At 39.2% G+C, this 22,431-nt stretch overlaps 1 protein-coding gene across 1 annotated transcript; it reads right to left on the bottom strand.

Moving 5' to 3' along the window:
- Positions 1–3,334: 3,334 nt before the first annotated feature.
- Positions 3,335–20,804, bottom strand: SLAIN1 (SLAIN motif family member 1; the record flags this gene model as incomplete). Its single annotated transcript, XM_039377951.1, has 4 exons — positions 3,335–4,431; positions 8,551–8,848; positions 10,786–10,950; positions 20,466–20,804. Coding segments are annotated over 4 exons (878 nt in total), but the record flags the coding sequence as incomplete, so codon positions are not given.
- Positions 20,805–22,431: the final 1,627 nt, after the last annotated feature.

Raw genomic sequence — 22,431 nt, 5'->3', positions numbered from 1 at the left:
GTCAGATCTGAGAGCAGGGGTCCCCTACTCCACTGACATTAATTTGGATTAAGTATAACTTCTTACCTGGCAAGGTAACAGCGGTAAGTCTCAATGATGGAGACAAAAGATGCACTGAAGACCTGCTCCCCAGGTTGGTGAGTGAGCAGAAGAATAGCTGGGTGGGGTCTGCAGGTGGATGGTCAAGAACTGCACAAGCCAAACAAGCATGTGTAGTCACTGAGAGAGGTTATAAGGTGTGAATCTCTAGAAGCACAGATGAGGGGGAAAAGATGGCTGAGCAGATGGGCTGGTCAAATGGGAAAAAGAAAATTAAACTAGACTAGTCAGAATATACCCTTTTCACCTCAATGGTGACAGAGAAAGTGATCTTGCTTTAGTCATTTCTTTTTTTAACCAGAATTTCTGAATAAGTAAGTCATGCCTGAGCATTAAACACCACAGATCCGCTTCCAAGAGAGTGTGTTACTGCTCCGATTCTTTTTAATTAGGAAACCTCACCAATCATTTATAGTGGATATTTAAGTAGTGTTTTTCTGTAGAAAAATGCTAATTTTTAGTATGTGTGTTATTATACAGGCATTGTAATAATGGGTCTGAGATCCTACCAGGCTTCATGCTGTAAAAACACAAAGGAAAAAGACAGGAGTCCGTGTCTCCAATGACTTGCAATTTAGGTATAGCAAAAATCACCAATGAAAAGAAATGATGAAGCAGCATTCATTAGTGGGCTCAAAAGCAGAAGATGACAACACTGGCAATTTAACTGTTGTCCTGCTTTAAGTGGTACTGTATCAGAGAAAGAGCCTCGTAAGAAGGAGAATTAAAAATGGAGATGTGTAGGGGTCCCCTACAGTGAGGGGCAACACAGAAGGGTGCCAAGAGGTGATTTGCTTGCAGCAGGCACAAGACAGGTTGACATCATGGACTTTGATATGGGAATTCACTTCAACACTCAATGAGAAACTAGAAGTGGGATGGGAAAGTGTCCATGGCTATGTAAAAGATTACAAGTAGATCACAACTCAATTCTTCTTGACAGAGGGAGGAAAATCAGTAGCAATACACAAGAAGTGGTCAAAGCAGTGACATGGTCAAAGCAGGAAGACAAGAAAATTATCTTATCAGTTCGGTTTGGACAGATCTCACAGGCTGAAGCCACTGTAAGGCCAAAGATGACTTCAGGTGAGGAGGTAACAAACAAATTTCATGTATAGGGATGAAAAAAGAAACACGTATCTTCAATTTATAATGCGGGACTTTGACTTAACCAGAATATTAGACTGTAGAAAAGTCAAAGACAGTGCACAAGTTATGGGGCTGAATAATTGGATATGTAGAGGTTTTATCCCCGGTGGCTAAAAAGGGAGGGGAAAAGACCTTTGAGAAAAAGGTTGTTAACACTCAAGCAGTAGTTCAAGAGCTGAGCCCAAGACTACAGTCCAGACAGAAGGAGTTAGATAATTTTTGGGATGCAGCAACAAGGAGAAAGTGGTGCGATATGCATTCATGGACCAAAAGAGAAGAACCAAAGAGAAGGGAGAGAGTTCTCAAATACTCCCTTACACTTAAGACATTAATTTTTCATTGTGAAAAATACGTCTGAGTCCTTATTTTTAAAGATAACTGTGCGGTCTTGCTGTTTCCCATTGCCTTGAAGGAGATTCTGCCTCTCACAAAACTGAGCCTGACAGAAGTGGGTTTGTGTTGCATATTCCACACGGTTTTCTTCCACTGAGATTGTCATGAGATACGTAACACTGTGCAGGAGTATCTGGTTCACTGACGCTAATCTCAGGGGACACAGCCAGCCCCACCAGCTACAGGCAAACAGCAGCAGTATCACAGCCCACAGCTGAAACAAGTGTGATTCTGTCGATTCTTAGATCAAGCTGCTCATACCTTGGGTTTCCTCCTAAAGTCTGATGGCATGTGACAGACACTTGACAAAAACGCTTAAAATAGCAAAGCTATAAGGTTACCAAATCCTGACATGGCGTATTGCAAGGGAACGGGATAACTAAAAAAGCAAAACAACTGCATCTTCTCAGAGAGCTCATAATATCTAAGATGCTTGACTCTCCAGTTCATGACACATGCTGTAGTGTGAAATTTAAAAATGCAAATCACATTCGAGCACCTTCCTTTAACATGGCATCCATCACACACAGACAACACTGGAAAAAAACATATGCACCGGCTTCAAACCAAGAGCCTGGAAAAGAGAAGACCTTTAGCTACCGAAAGAAAATATTTTCAAAGTATATACTGCCCTCCTGTGTACAACTCGGTATTACCTCCAACAGCTGCTACCTATTTCAAAAATTGAGAATAACGTAGTGCTGTGGTGTTCCAGATAAAGGAGGAACAGCAATAAAATCCTGGCAGGAGTGAACAGAGTGAAGAGACAGTTCAGACCAGGACTGCTGGCAATAAGAAGAAGCTAATCACTGCCACTGGTCTTCATCCACCTTTTATGAAGATCACGTTAAATCCCTAGCACCAGAAGCCGGGAGAGCTTATTAATTCAGGAGGTTCTACAGACCTCCTCCTCAGAGGCAAAACGCAAAGCACCCCCAAGCTGGCTCTGAACCCTACCACTGTCAGTCTGTGAGACAAACCATTCAAGACAACAGAGATTGTCCACAAATGACTGACTGCTTTAACCATCAGTAATTTCTTCCAATTAAAGCTTGTAATGAATATGATAAGTTTGGCATACTTCTGCTTAAATACTTACCTCTGCAGAGATAATTTCTTTTTTGGAATATTTCTTGATACCTTTTTCAACAGTTCTGCTTTTTTTTGGGGGGGGGAAAGATTTTAACTGGATTAAAAGAACTACAGTATGAAAAATTAACTTTATCTCTGTTGAACAACGTTATGCTGAACAGGGGTAGTACCGCACTACCATACATCACTTCTCAGTGTAATACTCACCACTGAACACTTCCCCTTTGCTTTTTATTTCACCTTGTCCTTTTAAGAAAAGCAGGTCCTCGAGCAAATTCAGAGCCATAGTAATAGATTCACCTGGTACACAATCTGTTTCCCATTGCAAGTCACATTTGCACTTGCAGAATCTAAATATTAAATTGAAAAAAACCCTTAAGATAAGAATAAGATTGATTTGAAAATAATACATATTTGTTTTCTACGCATACCATGGTTTCATAACACAACTGAAAAAAAAAAGAGTTTTTCAGATTACTCAGTTACTATTTGCAAAAAGTCCAGCATAATCTTGATAAAAAGTAAGTAAAAACTTCAGGAGCTAAGTAGATGACAGTTGCTAAATTCTGACAATGTTTACATTGCATACTCAAGAAGAGCATTATTGCCGAAATAGATTCTTTATTTCCTGAAACATTCCAAAACAGCAGTATACACAGTTGTAATCAAATATTAAGTCATATGCCATTGTAAGAAAGCATTGATTAGTGCAATTGAATTTTGTAAAAGGTCTATCAAAAAGATTTATTCACATTAAAACTCACTTTCCATAAGCAACTGTTAATAAAACATTACAATTTTATTCTTTGTAATAAAGTACTGAAAATCAACTGTAGTTTTAGAGATCACTGTATCTTCGTAAATGCAATGTGACATATGTGGTCATTTTAAATACAAAACACTATGACAATAAATTAAAAATTGAACAAATGGTGAAGGACCAACAAAACCATGCTGACCCAGTTGGATGACAATTTCCAGTGAATGCTACCTTTCTTCCGTGCTTCTGCAACATAAATATACTGCTTTGTATTGCCAATGGTAAGATTTTGTAAGATATGTTCCTAGCGCTAAAAAAGTACATTGCCCAAAAAATATTATTTATGGCACAGAAAAGTTAAATTATCTCTCTGTTGTTCAAGGTTCAGGCAAGTTAAAATGAACTTAAGTATACAAAATAAAATGTACTGGAAACACCAGAAAAAAATTCAAGCACATACATAAGTACCCCCAAATTCAAAATAAAATGCATGATGCCTTTACACTGAATAAATTATCTCAGAACTTCAGTATGGCAAAGCTGCCCAAAAGCATAATCTCCCAGTTCCTTCCAAGGAAATATTTTTGTACTTTGCACACATTTAGTACTTCAGTTCCAAATGCCAGCGCTGCCATTGTTAATCTGATAACAGTGCAGCTGTTCGGGTAACTGATTAAGTGCAACATTTAGTATTTGATAAGATGTTCATTTTTAAAAATGACATTACATTGTAGATGGTTACATATTAAGATCCTGGGGGACATAATACTGTACGACCCTCCTTTTCCAAATCATTGTTACCCAGCCAGCTGGGTAATGAAATCTGCATTATTTGTTTTCCACTGTTGATGGGTATCCTTCATCAATAGCAGCCATCTCTCCAGTTCCCATCCCGTATTGTGCTGAGTGATGAAAGTGGCTTTGGAGGCTGAAGAAAACTGTATTAACCAAATGATAGGAAAAAAAATGACAAAACAAGTCATATTTCATGTGAAAGATCAAGGTAACAAACATTATTTACTTCTGCAGTGACACTGGCTTTGGGGCTTGCTCAGAGACATCACTCTGGTATATGTCTGGTTACACGTTAATGCACATGTAAAGATCTATGGTGAAATCAAGGTCACTTCCAATAAGACCCCATCACTGTTAATGGTCTTAAGAGCATAAAAGATTTGTACAAAGGAATTAGGAGAAAAATTGTAATCATGCATGAGATGCCTCTAAATGGGAAGATTTGTTTTTTCAGGGTTAAAGACGATAAAAACTTATTTTTGTCACTATGGGCAGCAGACATCTAATGGAAAACTCTCTCCAAAAAGTTGTTGTGCTCAGCATGCTCATGAAAAACCAGGACTTTATAAAAACACTATGCAGGCACTAAAGAATTTTATCAGTTGAACAACTCTACCAAGTTCTGCTCCGGACCCTCTTATCCAAGACACATAATGATGGGTTTCCATCCCACAGCCACAGTCAAGAGAGCCACCAGCTCCAACACTACCATTTCTGCAGGGAACTCACTGTCCTCTGGGTCCCCACCCTCACACCTGGGCTGCATCTCTCATTCATCAACGAGGAGTTACAAAATGCTTGCTGACCATCTTCCAAACCCTCTAGGTACTACCGAGGCAACTATTTCAAATAAGACTAAAAAAAGGAAAAACAACCATCTGATTTGATCCAACTGCCAACTCACTGATGACAACGCAGGCTCTACCTCTAATTTGCCACAACCATAATTTTGTTACACCAGAATTGGCTGAAAATAATGTATCTCAACTCTGTGAAACTATTTCTCACAAAACCAAATCTGTGCCTTGTTTTCACATTACTCTGCTTTTGCTATAAGCTACTGATGCCTCCTCTCCCTTCCAAATGCTTTTGGCATTAAAAAGGCAGAGGTATGTTGTAATGTATGTTGTAAGGCAGGCAGGCAGTCAAAGAGTAGCTTCTTGCCTCTATGCTATAACTGCTTTTTTAGTGACAAAAACACTGTACTTAAGTAAAAACAGTTAGTTACACTTAAGATTCAGCCAAGCTGCTTTTATGTAGCTCCACTTTGCGGCAGCATCGCTTATCTTTGATATAAATCCAGTTAACTTGAGACATAGAACTGCCTCTGCTGTTTTCTGCAACTGCTGCCTTTTTTTTCCAGAAAAAAAAAAAAGAAATTATGTTTAATTATCTTCAACAAAAACCCACAACAAACAAAACAAACAAACAAACAAAACCAAACCAAAACAAAAAAAACCAGAGAGGGCAAAAGTAAAGAATAATTAAGTTCAAAACAGCTGTCAGTTGTAAGAATACTTCCATGTATCCAGAGTTGAATCTCTGCTACAGGGCACTGGACAAGAAAATGTGCCAGCATTGAAAACCATTTTAAACAAGCACAAGGTGTCAGTATGATGTCACGTGCTTTGAGACAACAGTTTTGGAGGGTCTGTAGTCCATTTTTACTTTTCCATCACCAGCTGGATTGCAGTGATTGACTCCAGTGCAAGGCAGCAGGAACAAGCTAGCTTTGGCTCTACAAGTGTGCTTACACTCCTTCCATGTCTGTGCCTGGTATCTGGCATGATCCAGACCCTGAGCTGCTGATTGACTTCCTACCTTTAGGCAGACCCTGTCTCATCTGTGGACTTGTCTGGATACTGGGACTGTTGGTTGACCCTGGTCACCACCAACGCTGCTTTTGCTTGGGCACTGTGGGGCAGCCCTAGCTGTCCCACTCAGGTCCCAGCTCACCTTACCCTGTGAGAAGCTGCCTCCGCTGCCTCTCACACTGCAGAAGGTTAGAAACTGGAGAACTGGAAGGTAGGGGTCTGCAAGAAGCCCCAGGCATGGAGCTGGAAAAGGTTGAGGGTTGTGTGGATCCACTTTAACAGGAAGGAAAAAAAAGGTGCTGCCTTACTTGTAAGGCTAAGAGATGGATGTTACCATCACAATTTCTTTACACTACTTGTGGGTGCATGAATGGCAAGGAGAAGATTTTTTTGGCCAAGTTAATTATCTTGGTTGTTATAATTTTATTTTACAAATTATTAAAAGCACTCCCTCATCCTTTGATTCTATGCAGTAAATACTGAAGTTCCCTAATGTAACCCCTATATAATGTGTCTATATATATATAATGTCTCTCTCTATATATATATATAATCTGTATTCTGTTTTAAGAATCTAGAATACCAGTAACATAGCTACTTAACAGTCTGGCCATAGGTACGAAGACACAAATGTGCTCTGAATGTGCACTTCTCCCTGAACATCTGATTTATTCAAAAAACTCAAAAGACTTGTTCTGCTTTTAACCAAGTCATGACTAAAAACACTGTTTGATTCTGAAAGAAGTTTAGAGTCTTGAACTGATTATCAGAAATATCATTCCTTAGAAATGACAACAGAGATAAAAACCAACAGGGAGAAAATCTGCCTGACGGCTGAATGCCCTCCAAGGAAAGTCCACATGAACTGAAACCACCTGTATTTTTCCACATGCATCAATGAAATTAAATGAGGGTATTAAAGAACTGTATGCTGAGCTCCAATCTACCTGTGCTTTTTGAGTCCTATAAACTTGTCATTCCCACAGTTCAAAGACCATCCATCTTCAAGGATCACTGGTTTGGCTCTATGGCAACATATGATGCTGCTAAGGTACATTTGAAGGAAAGAAGACAAGAGCCCAGACTTTTTGGACTATAAATAGCTTTCTTACTGATTTGAATCAGCTTCTAATAAAAACAAGTGTTGAGAGTACAGTGTCTCACCCTCCCACTGAAACATCTTAATTTTGTTTTTCTTTAATATTGTCTGAAAAGTTACAAAATAGCAAGGGACTTTCTCACATGTTGCTATGAAAGATTTAAGAGCTCTCCATAAGAACATGAAGTTGAGGAAAGGAAAAAGAAAAAAGGAAAGAAAACCCTCTACTATAAAGAACTCTAACTGAGAAAGTTCCAGCTGAGAGCAAAGGAGGTTATAATAGAAATCTCATGGTACAGTCTTCATCAAAGAAGAAACCTGACAGCTCTTTATCAAAGTTTCACTGCAGTTGGTCAAAATCCGTTGTCAGTCACATCAGTGTAATCCCCAAGTAACTCAACCAAAGAGAGAATGTGAACAATTGAGCTTATTCTGGATATAGCTAGTATGTAGTGAAAAGTATAAAAATGATGAGAGCTAAACAGTGACAGTTCATCCAACAGAAAACGAGGTGGTCACACAGCAGGCCCTCACAAGAGGAGGGATGGGAATGGGAGTGTGCAATGGGAAGAAACCGTTGGAAGAGTTAACACAAGTTGACAGAGGTTTTCTTTGAGAAACTTCATCACCTATTAATTACAGAACATGCAGCTAGAGTTTAACTCCCAGCTGTGATAAGGTGATTAAAACACAGTCTCCTTCCTCAAGTTTATTTTATTGCTTGATTTAAAAATAATTCATTTGGAGATTAAATTCTCTTGGAAAAATGCAAAAATGCATTTGCTTAACAGTACGGTTCATTGCAAGTATGTGATACTCCAGGATTCCCTGTTTGCCTATTGTCTCCCAGCTAGAATGGAAAAGATGGTGGTTCAACCCAAGACTGTACTATCTAGGATATTTCCTTCCTCACAATGTGTAATGTCACAACTCATATTTTTACAGTCTACTGCCATTTACAACAACAGGGATGCAATTCTTTCTATTTGAGTACTCTAAGATTTGCTCGTTCTGTGACACTGAAATAGCAGTTGGCACATGTCTGGAAGAAGGTAAGCCACATATGTTCATGATATGAGGTTTCTGTTTGGTTTGATTTCTTATTGATGGGTGGCAGTCCATTCTTATTTATATATGATTGCACAATATCAATTATCATAGTTTACTAAGGGCTACCAGCAAGCACTGTCCCTCACTATTTCTGGCAAGAAACCTTTGCCCATTCAGTGACGCCCCACTGGTAGACAGAAACTCTTACGTTTTAGAGCTTCATGTGCAGGAAGAAAACAAAATCCCACAATTTCAGCCTAAGCCATCCCCACAGGGACAGAGGCCTGTTTAACTCTTACCTTCGAACTGGCTGTGCAATTTTACTTCTGGGAATGCCACTCCCATTGACGGCCAGCGATGGTCTCGGAAGAGCACTGCGCCCCACAAGCCCTTGACTGGCAGTCTTGTTTGGCATTGGGATCCCAGTGTTAGAATATAACTGCGAGTTGCTGGACACTGGAAGACTGCTACTGCTACTGCTACTACTACCTTGTACGGTTGGGCTTACGTAGGCAGTAGCTTTGAGAGGCTGTCTGACAGACACTGGAAAATGTCCCACACTGTGAACTCGGTGCTGAAGCTGTCCTGGTGATGGAACTGCAAAAATTGATAGAAAAGGAAGTAAGAAGGTCACTATGCAACAAATAAGGCCAAGTAGTAATGTTCATTTCTAGATAGATCGGAATAGGGATAAACACATCACCGTACCATTTACTTACTGACTACGAACTGCTCAAAAACCCCTTGGATCCAATGCTGTATCCAGTAACCCTGCACTGAACTAAAATACTGTGTTCCACCCCCATACTGAACAAAAATAGTGGCTCATATTCATCCTTCTTTCTCCCCTCAAAGGGGTTTCATTAGCTGTTATAAGCACACTAAATCCATCTACACAATCAGAACTTTAAACAGGAGAAACTGCTAAAGGTATAAATTAATTAATCACTGTTAGATCATTTCTATTTTTGGAAGGTGGCTTGCAAGAACTACATCTTGCAAGAACCACATTCAAGTATTATGAAGCATCAGAGAAGTCTAAGCTTTCTGTATAAAAACAATAAAAAGGCTATAAAAAGGTCTTGAATGTAGCAGCACATTCCAAGGCTGATGTTATGTAAACTATCATTTTAAATCAATGCTCTGAGTTCCAGAAGCTTTATATATAGATTTTTCTATCCAATCCTGCCCTCTGGTGTACATTTGACATGCATCAGTTTCAGAGTCCATGTATCAAAAGCGAACTGTCAAAAGCCTGAAGCACATAAACTAACACAGCGTGTCTAGAGCAATCAGTTTTCAAGTCTTTGAAAAAGGACATCTTAAAATCATTTAAATTCAAATCAGCAGAAATTTCAGGGCTGTGATTCATTTAAACTATATTGGCAACATATTGTCAAGGAACTCTGATCATAACAGCTCCTAAAGTACCCCAGTGCAGCCATTTATTAGAAATGTTTTTTTTTTAAAAAATTACTTCAGAAAAATTACATTTTATATACACACAGATATATAAGAGTATAAATACACAGAGAAATAGAGATTTCTAAAATATTAAATAAAATTAAACTCTCAATGCAATACCATGCAAATTCATGTGGGAACCTGAACTACTTCCATTCTCCTATTCAAACAGGAAAAAAATACAGGAAAAAAAATACAACAAAATAAATCCATCAGTCAAGAATATTTTCCAGAAAAGATGTAATTTAAAAGTTTTGAAGACATTTGTAAATTCTGCTCAAATTTGAAAGAAAACACCTGAAGTTTTTTCCAACTTCTCCCTCCAAAGTCTCACGGGACATGGAAGGCATAGGTTAAATCCTTTCTTCTGTCTACGTCCAATGAAATACACTTTTTCCATTTCCTCTCAGAGTACCTCAAGCACTGTGCTAAAAAAGATGGGTTTGGATCTTGATCGATTTTGTTCACGTTCTACATTAATAATTCAGCATCCACTAGATCAATACTCCTTTCATTTCCCCCATCAAGAAGACACCTAAATTAAACCAATTACAGTCATTTTAATTTCCCCACTCAACAAGTATATTATACTCAAGGATACAATGTTTACTACATTTGCTTGGAAGAAAGTGGCTCAAGTTCAGTAGGGGACAGGTCATGTATTTTAAGATAGTATTTATACAGCGGACTGTAAACCCAACACTGCATACAGTATCAAGAAAAGCAGTTTTTAATTGTAGCACCAAAACTAAAAATGTAAACTTACGTGAATTAATTGGATTATTGGTGCTTCTACAATACTACTACTACTTATTATCAAAATTTCAGTTTTAAAGTTGGCACAAGATGACTGGGCAAAGAAAAAAAAAGGTGAAGAAATGTTCAATAACAAGACTGGCAAAATTTGCTTTCAACAACAGAAATTTTGAAATCCTGAGTTATATTAAAATCTGGTGCAAAAAGAACAGTTTGCTTTTCATTTTTTCACAGAACAAAGGATCAGTGACTGAGACGTGTATTTTACCACTCCATCAATTCCTTGCATGCAGCCTAAAAACACAGGTACTTACTACTTGACTGCATCCTTGAAATCCCATTACTCGCTCCATGTAAATTGGAGTCAAAGCTCTGACTGTTCCTCACAGTGACGGGAGAACCAGCAAAGCCAGCATTACTGTTAATGGTGGGGGTACTTGGCATCCGAGTGAGGTTAGGCATGCTTCTTCGAAGTTTATCTGAAGCAAAAGAAGACAACATCCACAGTCAGGTCAGAATTTCCAACAAACACAAGCAGCCTCCAAGTAATTTCTGTAGAAAACCAAAATTATAACAAATTACTTCAAAACAAAGAGAGGTTTTGTTCTGCAGGAGTAATATGAAAATGCTACTGACTATTTTTACACCACGATTATTCACAAGTAATTTTAAAGACACCAAGAAGCAGTACATTTGCAGAATTGCAAGGATTTAAACAATAAAATGTCATAATACGGGTAAGTTTCACACAGATGTGTAAAGTAGGTCAGATGCGTTTCTTCGCAGAGAATACAAAAGCAAGGCTGCAGTGACAGTCAGACACGGGAATTTACACTCTGGATGTTTAAAGACTGGTGAGATGAATCCATCCTAAGTGACCAAAGTCTTGCTTTCAGGTGCCAATGAAATGCTAAAAAATTCCATTCAGAACCTAACCTTATTAGTATGTTAAGTTTCTGCAGGTGGCCACGTGCAAAACCTATGAAGTCTTGATGCTGTTCAGTTGCCTGGAGCACTGGGTTGACATCAGAATTTTCAAATCTCATGCTTCTCCCTCCTACCTCACTTGTGGTACCTGATTTGATAAGCATTTTCAGAATAGGTCTGTAGGGCCTTCCACAAAAAGAAAGCTGCAAATGCCCCAAACGTTTCTGGGGCAGGTTCAACAGCTAAGGCAAGTGTCTTAAGAGGTCAGAAGACATCTGCAACTCCACTCACACTAACTGATGTGGAGAGAGAGAAGCTGAAACCAAGTCTGACATCTCAAGACTTCCCAACCACAACAGCATCAGGTAATGCTCTTTTGGTCTCTTCTGCTGCTGGGCCAAAAGGAGATGATTCAGTTCTGTATAATCAGAAGAGACTGGCAGGGGCAGAAAGGTACAGACTGAATGACCTGGTCTGAATTGCCTCCTGTGACATGACAGACTTCAGTAAATAACCGCTGTGGGGAAATAATGGGTCTTTTATTAAACTATCATTAACACACCACCAAAGGTTTGCCTGTTGGCCAGGCTGAGGAGCAGCGGTATGCCCTGCTGAGGTGGCTGTGTCTTTCCTGGTACCATGGTCAGCATACAGGCCACCAGCTCCTGTTCCTGACGTAGGTTCCAGTTCCTGGCAGATGTTTGTCCACAGTTCTTACACTGCAGCAGAAAGCAGGGGTATGCTTGTCTTGTAACAGGCAGCTACAACTGCTCTCTCCAACAGCAAGCAGGGCATTTCCAGATTGATGTTTTGGTTTTATGCACAGGAACAATACATGACACTGCTTGGAACTGCTGGTATGGGTCGACCTCCTAGCTCACGCAGGGCAAGTTCAGTCCACAGAAAAAACATATTTATTCAGAAATCTCTGTCGCTCAGTCCACATAAACACATAACCTATTTAGCACCACCATGAGCTTCTCTAATCCTTAAAGCTGCTAACAAGTGAAAAGTAATACGAAGTGACAGTACAGTTCTATCTATGCAGGTTATCAGGAGTCACTAACAGTAACTTCAACATACGTGATGCCTGTGTAACTCCAGCAAACTGTGTCACAGCAAGGCATCTCCAGCAGAAAAAGGAAATGCAAGATCTGAATCCCTGGCCAAATCCTAATAAAGAACCACTTAAAGGGTAATGCTTTACCAAAGAGTTAGAGTTGTACTTTAGTGACTAATTACTGACACAGGCAGACTGAAACTGTCAACGGCATTGCAATGAACATTAGCAAAATGATTACCACTGTGGTTCAGTCAGGTGGTAAGTATTAATATCACTGATGAAACAATGATAAAAGTTATCAGGCTTCTAAAACTGTCCTGGAGATGCAAACAATGGCATCCACACAGCTACTGCATGTCTCTTTTTTCCAAAATACTCATGGATTTTGCAAACTGAAAAGGGAACTGTCCTCCTGTGATGCAATCCTTGGCCCAGAGTGGCAGAAAATTCATGAATATGGGATGTCTGTAGCTACTGTTAATTCTAGCCTACCCTTTAAAGTCCTAGGTCCTGAAATCCTTGGTCAACACTACAGAACTTGGCAAAAAACGTTTGAGCAGCTGGATGGTGGTAGGAAGATGGCACTGCATAAAACAGCTTTTCTAATATCATGTTGTATAGCAGAAGTTCTTAAGACTCTACATGCTCTTCGACTCAGGGACTGCATTAGCCACACCAGGCACAACCTGCGCCTTCAACTGTCCAGTGGATGCAGCTACAACAGCAGACAAATAGGTACAAAAGTAGCCTGGATTTCCTCCATGTCACGGGTGGCCACATCTTTTGCCTCCTCTCCATTAGTCCCTTCTTGTTCCAGCAGTCTGCTCTGCTGCTGATTCATTCAGTCCTCAGGCAGCAGATTCCTGCTGCACCTGCAAATTCTCATCCATCAATCAGCTGCATTACTTCTTTGATGGGTCCTTGTGTCTGCTGAGATAAATGGCCCTGAAAAGCAATGAAAATAGCAGGTCAGTTTTGTGTTTGGGGAAAACCCAGAAACGTTCGCCCTGATGGCATTTTGCAGCTTTCATCTCCTTGGATGATGCATCTTCTTTCATCTCTTTCTTGAAGTTTGTTCTGTCACCTGCTCCCCTCCTAAGAACTGTGGAAATAGTCTTACAGACGTTTTATTTGTAAATGAAATGCTGGCACTTGTGAGCTTAATATATGGAAGCAGACGGTAGGAGTTATGTGATTTAAATATTATTTCAGGCCAGTGAATGTGACTTATTTCACAGAGATGTGACTAGGTATAAGCTTGCTGGAAATATATAAGAAAACAAAAATATTTTTCCAAGTTGCCAGTAGCAAATGCTTCCTTTCCAGACCTCTTTTCTTTGCTCTCCTGAGACTGATGAGAAAATTAACAGAAAGGAGAAGTGAAGGAGTAGAGTTGAGATGTATTCTCAGGTGAGAAATAATTTGCTCAAGTAGTCCTGTTTATGTTGAATGCTGAAATTTGCTACAGTTTTTGCTACCTCTTCTGCACTTATCTGGTTCAGTGGCAAACCTAAAAAAAGATCAGTTCCTTGCAGCTTGTTCTGTTAGGAAGATGTGGATAATAACACTAGGGATTAGGGACTCCAAAGGACCTACACCTGGTTCAGGAAACAACTGGAAGTGGACTTAGTGCCATGTTCTAGTTGACAAGGTGGTGATCAGGTGAAGGCTGGACTTGATAATCTCAGACATCTTTTCCAACCTAAATGATTCCGTGGTTCTACAGCATCCATAGTTACTGTGACCCATTAATGAGTCTCAACTATGATTAAGGCTGAAGCAAAAATGATTCTTGAGCAGCATGAAGCCACATAAAGCATCACAGATGGCATCTTCACCTTTCCCAGCCTTCTTTGAGATATAATAGCATGACCTACAGACATTGTATTGCTGAAATATTTGAAGTGTGAAAAAAAATTCAAGAATAGGTCATGCAAGGGGAGTTAATAACTCATTCCTGGTTACTATGACGTTCTCATAATAACTCGTGCATATACACGTGCTTGTTATTTCACGAGCATTCTTTAGGGGGCATACACTGCCCTTGTTTCACATATCTGCAGTAGAATGAAACACCAAAATCATCTACTGCATGTTTACACTTTTTCCCATATGTAGCATCCATGCTGAATTAGCCCACTGTCTACAGCACAAGAAAAACTGGGAATTGTGAAATACAGGATCGTCTGCCCTCAATGGAAAATGTGCATGAAAAGGTCACCCCTCAGCACAGACCATATTCACTACTGCTGAGAAACAGGTTGAAAAGGAGGCAGAAGTGTCCCTTATTTTGTAAAACATTCCACAAAATTACAGTGAAGACAGCAGTTGGCCTCTTACTCAGCTGCTTCAGTTCTGACTTTTTCCAGGAAGCTCTTCTACTGATGCTATCTCTTCTCTGAAGTCAGATTGGGATCAGTGGCCCAGCTTCTTCCTGGCAGGAGACCAGAACAGGCAGCACCTGCCTTCTGTCTTCTGATCCCAGCACCGCTGGTGGCTGTCCCCATTCCACTGCTTCTTTTTTTTCCCCTTCCCTGACCTAATACTATCACCAGCTGCAGATTAATGTCCATGCAGCACGCAAACAAACCTTGCCCTCGAAGCAAATCTGCCCCAGAAGAGGTGCACTCTTGGTGGGCTGCCAGATGGGGACTTCTGTAGCAGTTCTTGATAAGTATCATCTTCTATCTGCCAAGATACCTCAGCCAATGAGGCTCTCCTTGCAAGGAGGGCTTAAGATGACTCTACAGTGAAGTGTCTTAAAACACATTTATTCCTTCATTGTTATTCTCTGCAAGTGTTGGCAATGTTTTACTTGAACAAAATGACTCATGAGCCTTGCCAAAAGTGCAGTATCATTAAGGAATGTGATACAACGAATAAGAATTATTATCGGCAATATATCACTGTTCGAGCTACGTTAGCAATTTCTTACACTTATTTAATTCCTTTACATAAACCCTGCAAATTCAATTCTGCCTTATCTGTATTGTATGCACAAATAAGCTGATGTGAAGAAGACCTGAGATCAGTACCTGCATTACGTTTGTTATAGTTATAACATTTATGACATCCCAAACACACCACAGTCTTATTAATGGTCTGTGGAGTCATCAGCTGATACAATAGACAGTGGTAAAAATGCAAATATGGATTAAAAACTAAAAGTCCTGAAGTTAAGTGAGCGATGCCATTCTTCATGATTGCCAATACCTACATTTCTCTAATGTCAAATGTTTTATTCAAAACTATTACTTCATCTCACCCCGGTTTCACATGCATATGTTTGCCACCACAGTCAGTTACAGCCAATTAAAGATTTTTCCATTATCCTTCCATGACTCCTCCCACTGATCATTATTCTCAATGTAACTTCAAAGGTAGCAAAGTAAGATTATTTTTCTTGTTTTCTTTAATAAAGTCTGCAACAAGTTCCTAGAAAGAATTCTCCGTTTCTTACTGAACAAGAGAGGTTATGAGCAGAAAACCACTTCATAAATTAGTAAGAACAGACTTTTTCCCACCTCTTCAAACACACAAATCAATGTTAGTCTGCACTGAACTGATATATATCTAAACACCAATCTACTGCCCCTGAAATGCTGCTCTTCTGTATCTGCCTGCAGTCTGCTTTGAAAAAACCCAAACAACAAACAGAAACCACATTTGCAGCTTTCAAAATGAGGAAAGAGTGCAACAGCCCATAATGTTCATAATATTTTGCCTGAGAAATATTACTCCCCAGAAGAGCAGGCAATAAATTAACTCATAACTAGTAATTTCTGGAAAATAAAAGCAAAATTTTTCAAGTGAATGGTATCTGTGGCCTGGTTTATGAAGGTCTAAGCCAAGGTAGAAACTTAAAAAACAACACAAAAAGGTAATGGAAAATATATATTAAAAGTAACCAGACAGAATGCACTGCTACTCCATGAATGACGTATTTTCATCTGCCCCTTCTTACTGTATTATAAGTTCTTTCTTTACCAGGAATAATTTGTCCAAAATACAAAGTTGTCAATTTTCAAGCATTATAAAAATGGACCCTTAAAATGCACAGAAATAAGGGTTTCCAGGATAAAAGTTTATGAGTAAGCTGATCTCAAGAGCTGGAAAGTGGGCCTGAACACAAGAAAATCAATCCCATTTTCAGTAACTTGTCTATCCTGCATTTTGACTACTCTGGATGATTTCACAGCACTATAGTTCTGTTACTTCTAGTTTCAGAAAATTAGAAGTAATAAAAGGCATAAATACTAACATCTATTAAAAAAATAAAATTATTAAATAGAAATAAATTATATTTGTTAAAAAGTTAAAATGAAAGCAACTACTTCTGTGTCACAGTAAGTAAAAGAAGTGCATATTTATGGACAACATGAAGCAGAAAACAGCCTGGTTTTATGACTTTTGGTTGCATTTGTTATATGAAAATGACTATATGTAAAGTATTCTTGATGTTAATAGATAGCAACATTTTAAGTTGCTAACTATTAACTTCTTCAAATTAGAGAAATGAGAGGTATAAACATAAATCTTTCCATTGTAAACATATTAAAAGCTTTATCAAATTATAAAACACAAACTAACTAGATGGACTCACCTTAGCTAATTACAACAGATACTCAAAAGCTATTCACCTCCTCTCTCAGATCTTCTTTAAATTATCTATTACTGACCCACTAATTGATTACAAAATTCTTGAAAACCAGAATACCTTAAAAAGTTCACAAATGGAATTTTTCTGATGTAACTCATCATTATAGACAATTCGGCTGATTTAGGGAGCGTGTGCAATTAAACAACAAAAAACCCCCAAACCTATTTCATACAAAGCTTTTCTATTTAGTGTATTCTTGCCAGAACTGGAAATAAAACCTATTAGAAAGCAAAGATAACATACACACTCTACAGGCAACAGTTGCAAAAATGTTGTGTAAGAGGTTAACAGGTACACCTACTGCCTATGCTACAAGTGGCCCCAAAGACACCTTAAACACATCGTAACATATTTCACAATATACATACATTTTCTCGTATCTGCCACTTTATGCTACTGTTTACCAAGACCCTTTCAATACAGCAAGCTGTGGGGGACTGGCAGTAAACGTGACTGGCACCACTCACTCTGACATGGGTGGGATAAGACAAGATAAAGAACCTGGGCCTGAGAGTGTGGGCTAAATGGTGTGCTATATTAAACCAGAAGTATATATTTAATTTTTTTTGTACAGCAATTTAAAACAGGGCAGAGCATCAAAACTACAGCAGGGGCAACACTTTGCTATAGTACATTGGCAGGAACAATTATGAAGCTCAAAATTATGGCTTCAAACACAGCTGGAAAACATCTGTGAGCCTATTCTCACCCCAAGCAAAGGCAGAAGATTAGCAGGGTGCCAGAAACTGTAAACAATTTCTCTGCTACCTAAATACAAACCTGTGGATGGAGAACAAACACACCACTGGTTATAGGGAGAGATTAGACAACTAGTGCACAAGTGTCTATGTAGAGGTACCTCATGACATCTGACAAATCCTGGGTTGTCTATGGCATTTAAACAGAACTGACACAGGGCGATGGTGAAGCCAGGGGGCATAAAAGTACCTCATGTAGCTCTGTGTGGACAGCTGAATTGGGCCGTTCATACACAGGTGGGCACCCACATCTCAGAATCTAAATGTAGAAGCTTCTCATCAGGCAACCAATATTATACTCTGAAAAGAATTATGGAAGTTTTCCATGTTTATCACACCTTTAGCATATTTGTTACAGTGCAGGTAATTAAGTACCTCAACCAGAGTAAACAAACATCACTAGAAGCAGGCAGGGCAGTATCTGTCACACCATTTGCCTAGAAGCAAAAAATCAAACTAAACACAGAGACTAGTTTGGAGGAGACTTTGTGTCAAAGCTAAATACTGTTTTTCCACCCCGGACAGAGTGTCAAAATTCAACAGTTACTTGCTGCTTACTCTTCTTTTATGGAGAGCTCTATGAATGACCAGATGAAACAGGGGCCAGACCCTTGACAGCATATACAAGAATACATGTGATCTCTTTGGAGGAAGAGAGAGGAAGAAAGATTCAGGAAGACTGTTGGAATGGCCAAGACCAGCAGCATGTGGTATGTACGATCTTTATTAATTACGGATCATACTTTCCACATATACTGAAGGCAGAAACAAAATAGTTCAGCTCTTCCATCTATCACATCCCTCTTTCTCATTTGCCTTGGTAAACTGTTAACAGTGTGGAACATACCATAATCCACCATACTGAGCATCAGACAAATTTCTATTCTGCAGTCTATCTCCATTCAATCTGCAGCAGTTCTTGAGAGACAATTAAACTGTTGCCAAGATGGGAAGTGCCAATGAGATGATGATGTAATACTACTCAGACATATTCAACACAGTGAACACTTTACTCCTTGTCTCTTTGTCTGCCAAAAGAACACAGTCAAAGTAAAATGTTTCTCACCATCAGTATTTGCCATTTATATGGATCAGAGCTGCATGAGTCAGCGGCTGAAAGTGTAGAAACTGAAGAGACAATTCCCCTCTAAAGATAGTGGTATAAGACTGTCTGCCATTCCTCCAAGCAGGTAACTGAAATCACACATGTCCAACTTCTGGGTGACACCAAACACATTATCCAACACCTCAAAGTTCTCGAAAAAAAAGTCAACCAGGTGGTAAAATTGATGGTCTTTTACGTTAATAGACTTGCTAGTTAATAAACTGGGAGTGTTTCTAATGCCCTAAAGGTTTCCATGTGGGAATCCAATGCTTAAGTTCCACTGACATGGAACATTTGAGGGCCACATAAAAAAAAAGAAATAATAATAATAAAAAAAAAAAAGCAAAACTACATCCTGTCCTTCCTGAAACAAAAATGCTGCATAACTTCCCTTTCTATCTCCCAACATTTCTGCAAGCCCAGCAATACTGTCCCATTCTTGTACCTCACCTGCAAGAAAAATAACACTGAAATTAATATGGCATACATGCTGCACCAACAGACACCCACGTTGCTCTACCCTCTGCTAACATCAGCTTTTCTTATATACTGCCACTTGTCAATTATACTTCCACGACATGGCTTACTTTGAATGCAAGTGCTTTTGGCACCAACCTGTCTTGTCTTATTTGTCAGAAAAGCAACATGCATACCTGTAGCACTATAAATAGCAACTGTGTGTTGTTTTGAACAACACGTTTATTTTCTTGCCCAAGGGTGAGCTGTAACCTGTAATGTTACAAACAAGACCTTGGCTAGAAATGGACTGCTTAGAATTAGCTTGGAGGAAAGACTGAAGAAATAAGAAAGTAAGACACAGCAGAAGGACGAAAATTGTGATCATAACAAGAAAAGAAAAGTAGTTAACAGCAATAACGTAGGGAAACTTAAATCATGAGTAAGCACCAAAAAAAATCTTCCAGAGGCTCTGGAATACATTTCAAATGCAGTGCAAAAAAGCAGCAATGTCTCAGGATAGTTTGGAAGTGACAGTATCTCCCACCACTTTAACGGTCAGCCCTATCAGACCTAGAACAGGAGCAAGGTGTTGACCCCTGCCATAAGCACTCATCCTGGATTCACAGCACAGATGCATTAACAGCAAGCTCAGGAATAAGAAAGAGAATGAAAATCTGAAACCCCTGATTTGTATGTAACTGTATCCACGATGGACATGCATACCAAGCTTGAAACACGATCAGTTCTTCTAACCAACTAATAGTCTGTTAAACATGCTCTTCTTTCCTTTTCTTCTTCTTTCTTCATTCGTGGTCATCCTTGCAGCATTTTAAAACAGATTAAAGCAACAACTTTCAGGACCAGGTCACAGATTACATTTTGTAGCAAACAAATGCTTAACAATAGCATATTTTTTTTAATCATCCACACAGGCTTAAATTATTTGTCACAATTTATGGACAAAACGGAACTGGCACTTGACGCAGAGAGAAGACCACTTCTCAGGAAAGCATGCAACCCACCTCCATTAATCCTATTTGGTTGCTGATCTGGAGTTTGGGCTTGAGGAGAGTAGTAGGGTTGCTGATAAGTATTTGTAGGGAATTGTGGGGAAGTAGGGCTTCTCCTGCAGTCCCGGATACTGGAGAAAGTCTGCGAGTGAGGGATCCCTCTCTGGGAGGGGGAGCAGCGAGTCAGACGTGGCTGTGGAGGTGGAAGGTGGTCAAACTCTTCCTCGTCCTCAAGACTATAGCGATCATATTCCTGGTCACCACATGTCCCTTTCTTTCCCGCATGCAGAGAGACGCTGGAAGTGTGCCTTGACACAGATGCTGAAGTCGAAGCATAATCTTGCCTAAGGCCTGTAAATCCCAAGAGGAGGATGATTCAGCTCCTGCTAAGTGATTAACTCTTAATATGCACTTCCAGCTTGAAAACTAAGCAGGTAAGTAGACATAATTTTACACCAAAAATTGGATTTACAACATAACTAGGCTGAAGATATGACGTAGGATTCATCTGATCTAATTTTCAGTTCTACCTTTTAGGCATTTAAGCCCAAATTATTTCCCTCAAGATCCCTTTTTAATAAAAAATTGAAAAAGAATACCGGTGTCTCCAAAAGATGGCTTAGATGTCTCTCTTGACAGAAAATGAACCCCCTCACAAGGTACCTAGTTCTATGCCAATAAAAAGATTACACGAGTACTAGGTTTTTAACTATAAAATATTCTTAATTAGAGCAATTACACTCACATTAGTTTTTGACGTTTTTTAAACTTATAACCCATGTAAATATTCTGGCTCTCCACCCTCTCTGAACCAGAAGTAGTTCTTGAAAGCATCTGGTCTCACAGACAAGGCTTAGTGGTAACACAATGGTCTTTTACATAGGTACACAATCCTACCACCCTTTTCTTAGAACACCAGGTTTTGAATATCATCTGGCTATTAGCACTACCCCAGAAGAGCCTGTTTGCTCCAGGTCAAGTGAGAGGGAAATATTCACAACCCTTGCACATCCCCCCTTTCCCTAGCTGCACAGTAGCCAGGGAAAAAGGGGATGTACATCACATTTCCAGGAGCCAAGCAGCTCTGCCAAGAGCTGCAGATAACAGCTTTCCTACATTTACAAAAAGCCCTCAGCTTCAACAGATGTCTTTGCTTCATAATAGAAACTTCTTAATATGCTTCCTCTCCCCCTCCTTGAGTGGGAGTTTCTATTTGTGGCTGTGAAGAGAGCGTGCCTGCATGCACGTATAGAACTACCACTTTCCACAGGATTACATGGACAACAACTGTCACGTGCTCAAACATCCTGTTAGCTGCTACTACATGGATACAACCACTGCACCTGACACAGATTAGAAGAAAACCCAGTGTTTTTCTTTCCAGTTTGCCAATGACCTAATTCAGAGCTAAGTACCTGAAATATTTTTCAAACCTCACTCTGAAGGAGATGAGCACAGCTGTCATTTAAGTTATGCAGTCCTTGTTATATTTGATAGTCATAATTTTTTTCTTTTTAAAATTAAAACACTTGCTAATTTCTCTGCTGAACATAATAAGTGCTACTAAACACTCAGCAAGTTTGACTGCTGACAAGTGATCACTCTGCCTGCTCTGTCTAGTGCTTGCAGACAGATCACTGCTCTATTTTTTCTTCACATTTTTTGTTTTATATAATCACTTATTATTTGGCATTTTCCTTCTGGCCCCACCTCTGAATTTCTCTTGCTTTTAATATCACCAATTCTTCCTTGATGTCTTGCTTGATACTAATAGGAAGCAAGGAAGATACTGCACTTACTGTCTCAGTGACCTCTAAGACAAATGCCCTTTATTTATGAATAAATTTTCCAAAAATTACTATTTAGCCAAACTATAATCTTTGTCAAACAAGACTTTGGGCTCAGATTTGTGATAATCACTAGTTTCAAACCAAGATGCTAAATTTAAAGGCCCCGATTCAGTATTCGAAGGGGATTT

The sequence above is a fragment of the Pipra filicauda genome, unplaced genomic scaffold (genome assembly GCF_003945595.2).
Source record: "Pipra filicauda isolate LSUMZ 115617 unplaced genomic scaffold, ASM394559v2 scaffold97_size2427393_pilon, whole genome shotgun sequence".
Lineage (NCBI taxonomy): Eukaryota > Metazoa > Chordata > Aves > Passeriformes > Pipridae > Pipra > Pipra filicauda.
This window is presented reverse-complemented; position numbering and strand designations above follow the sequence as displayed.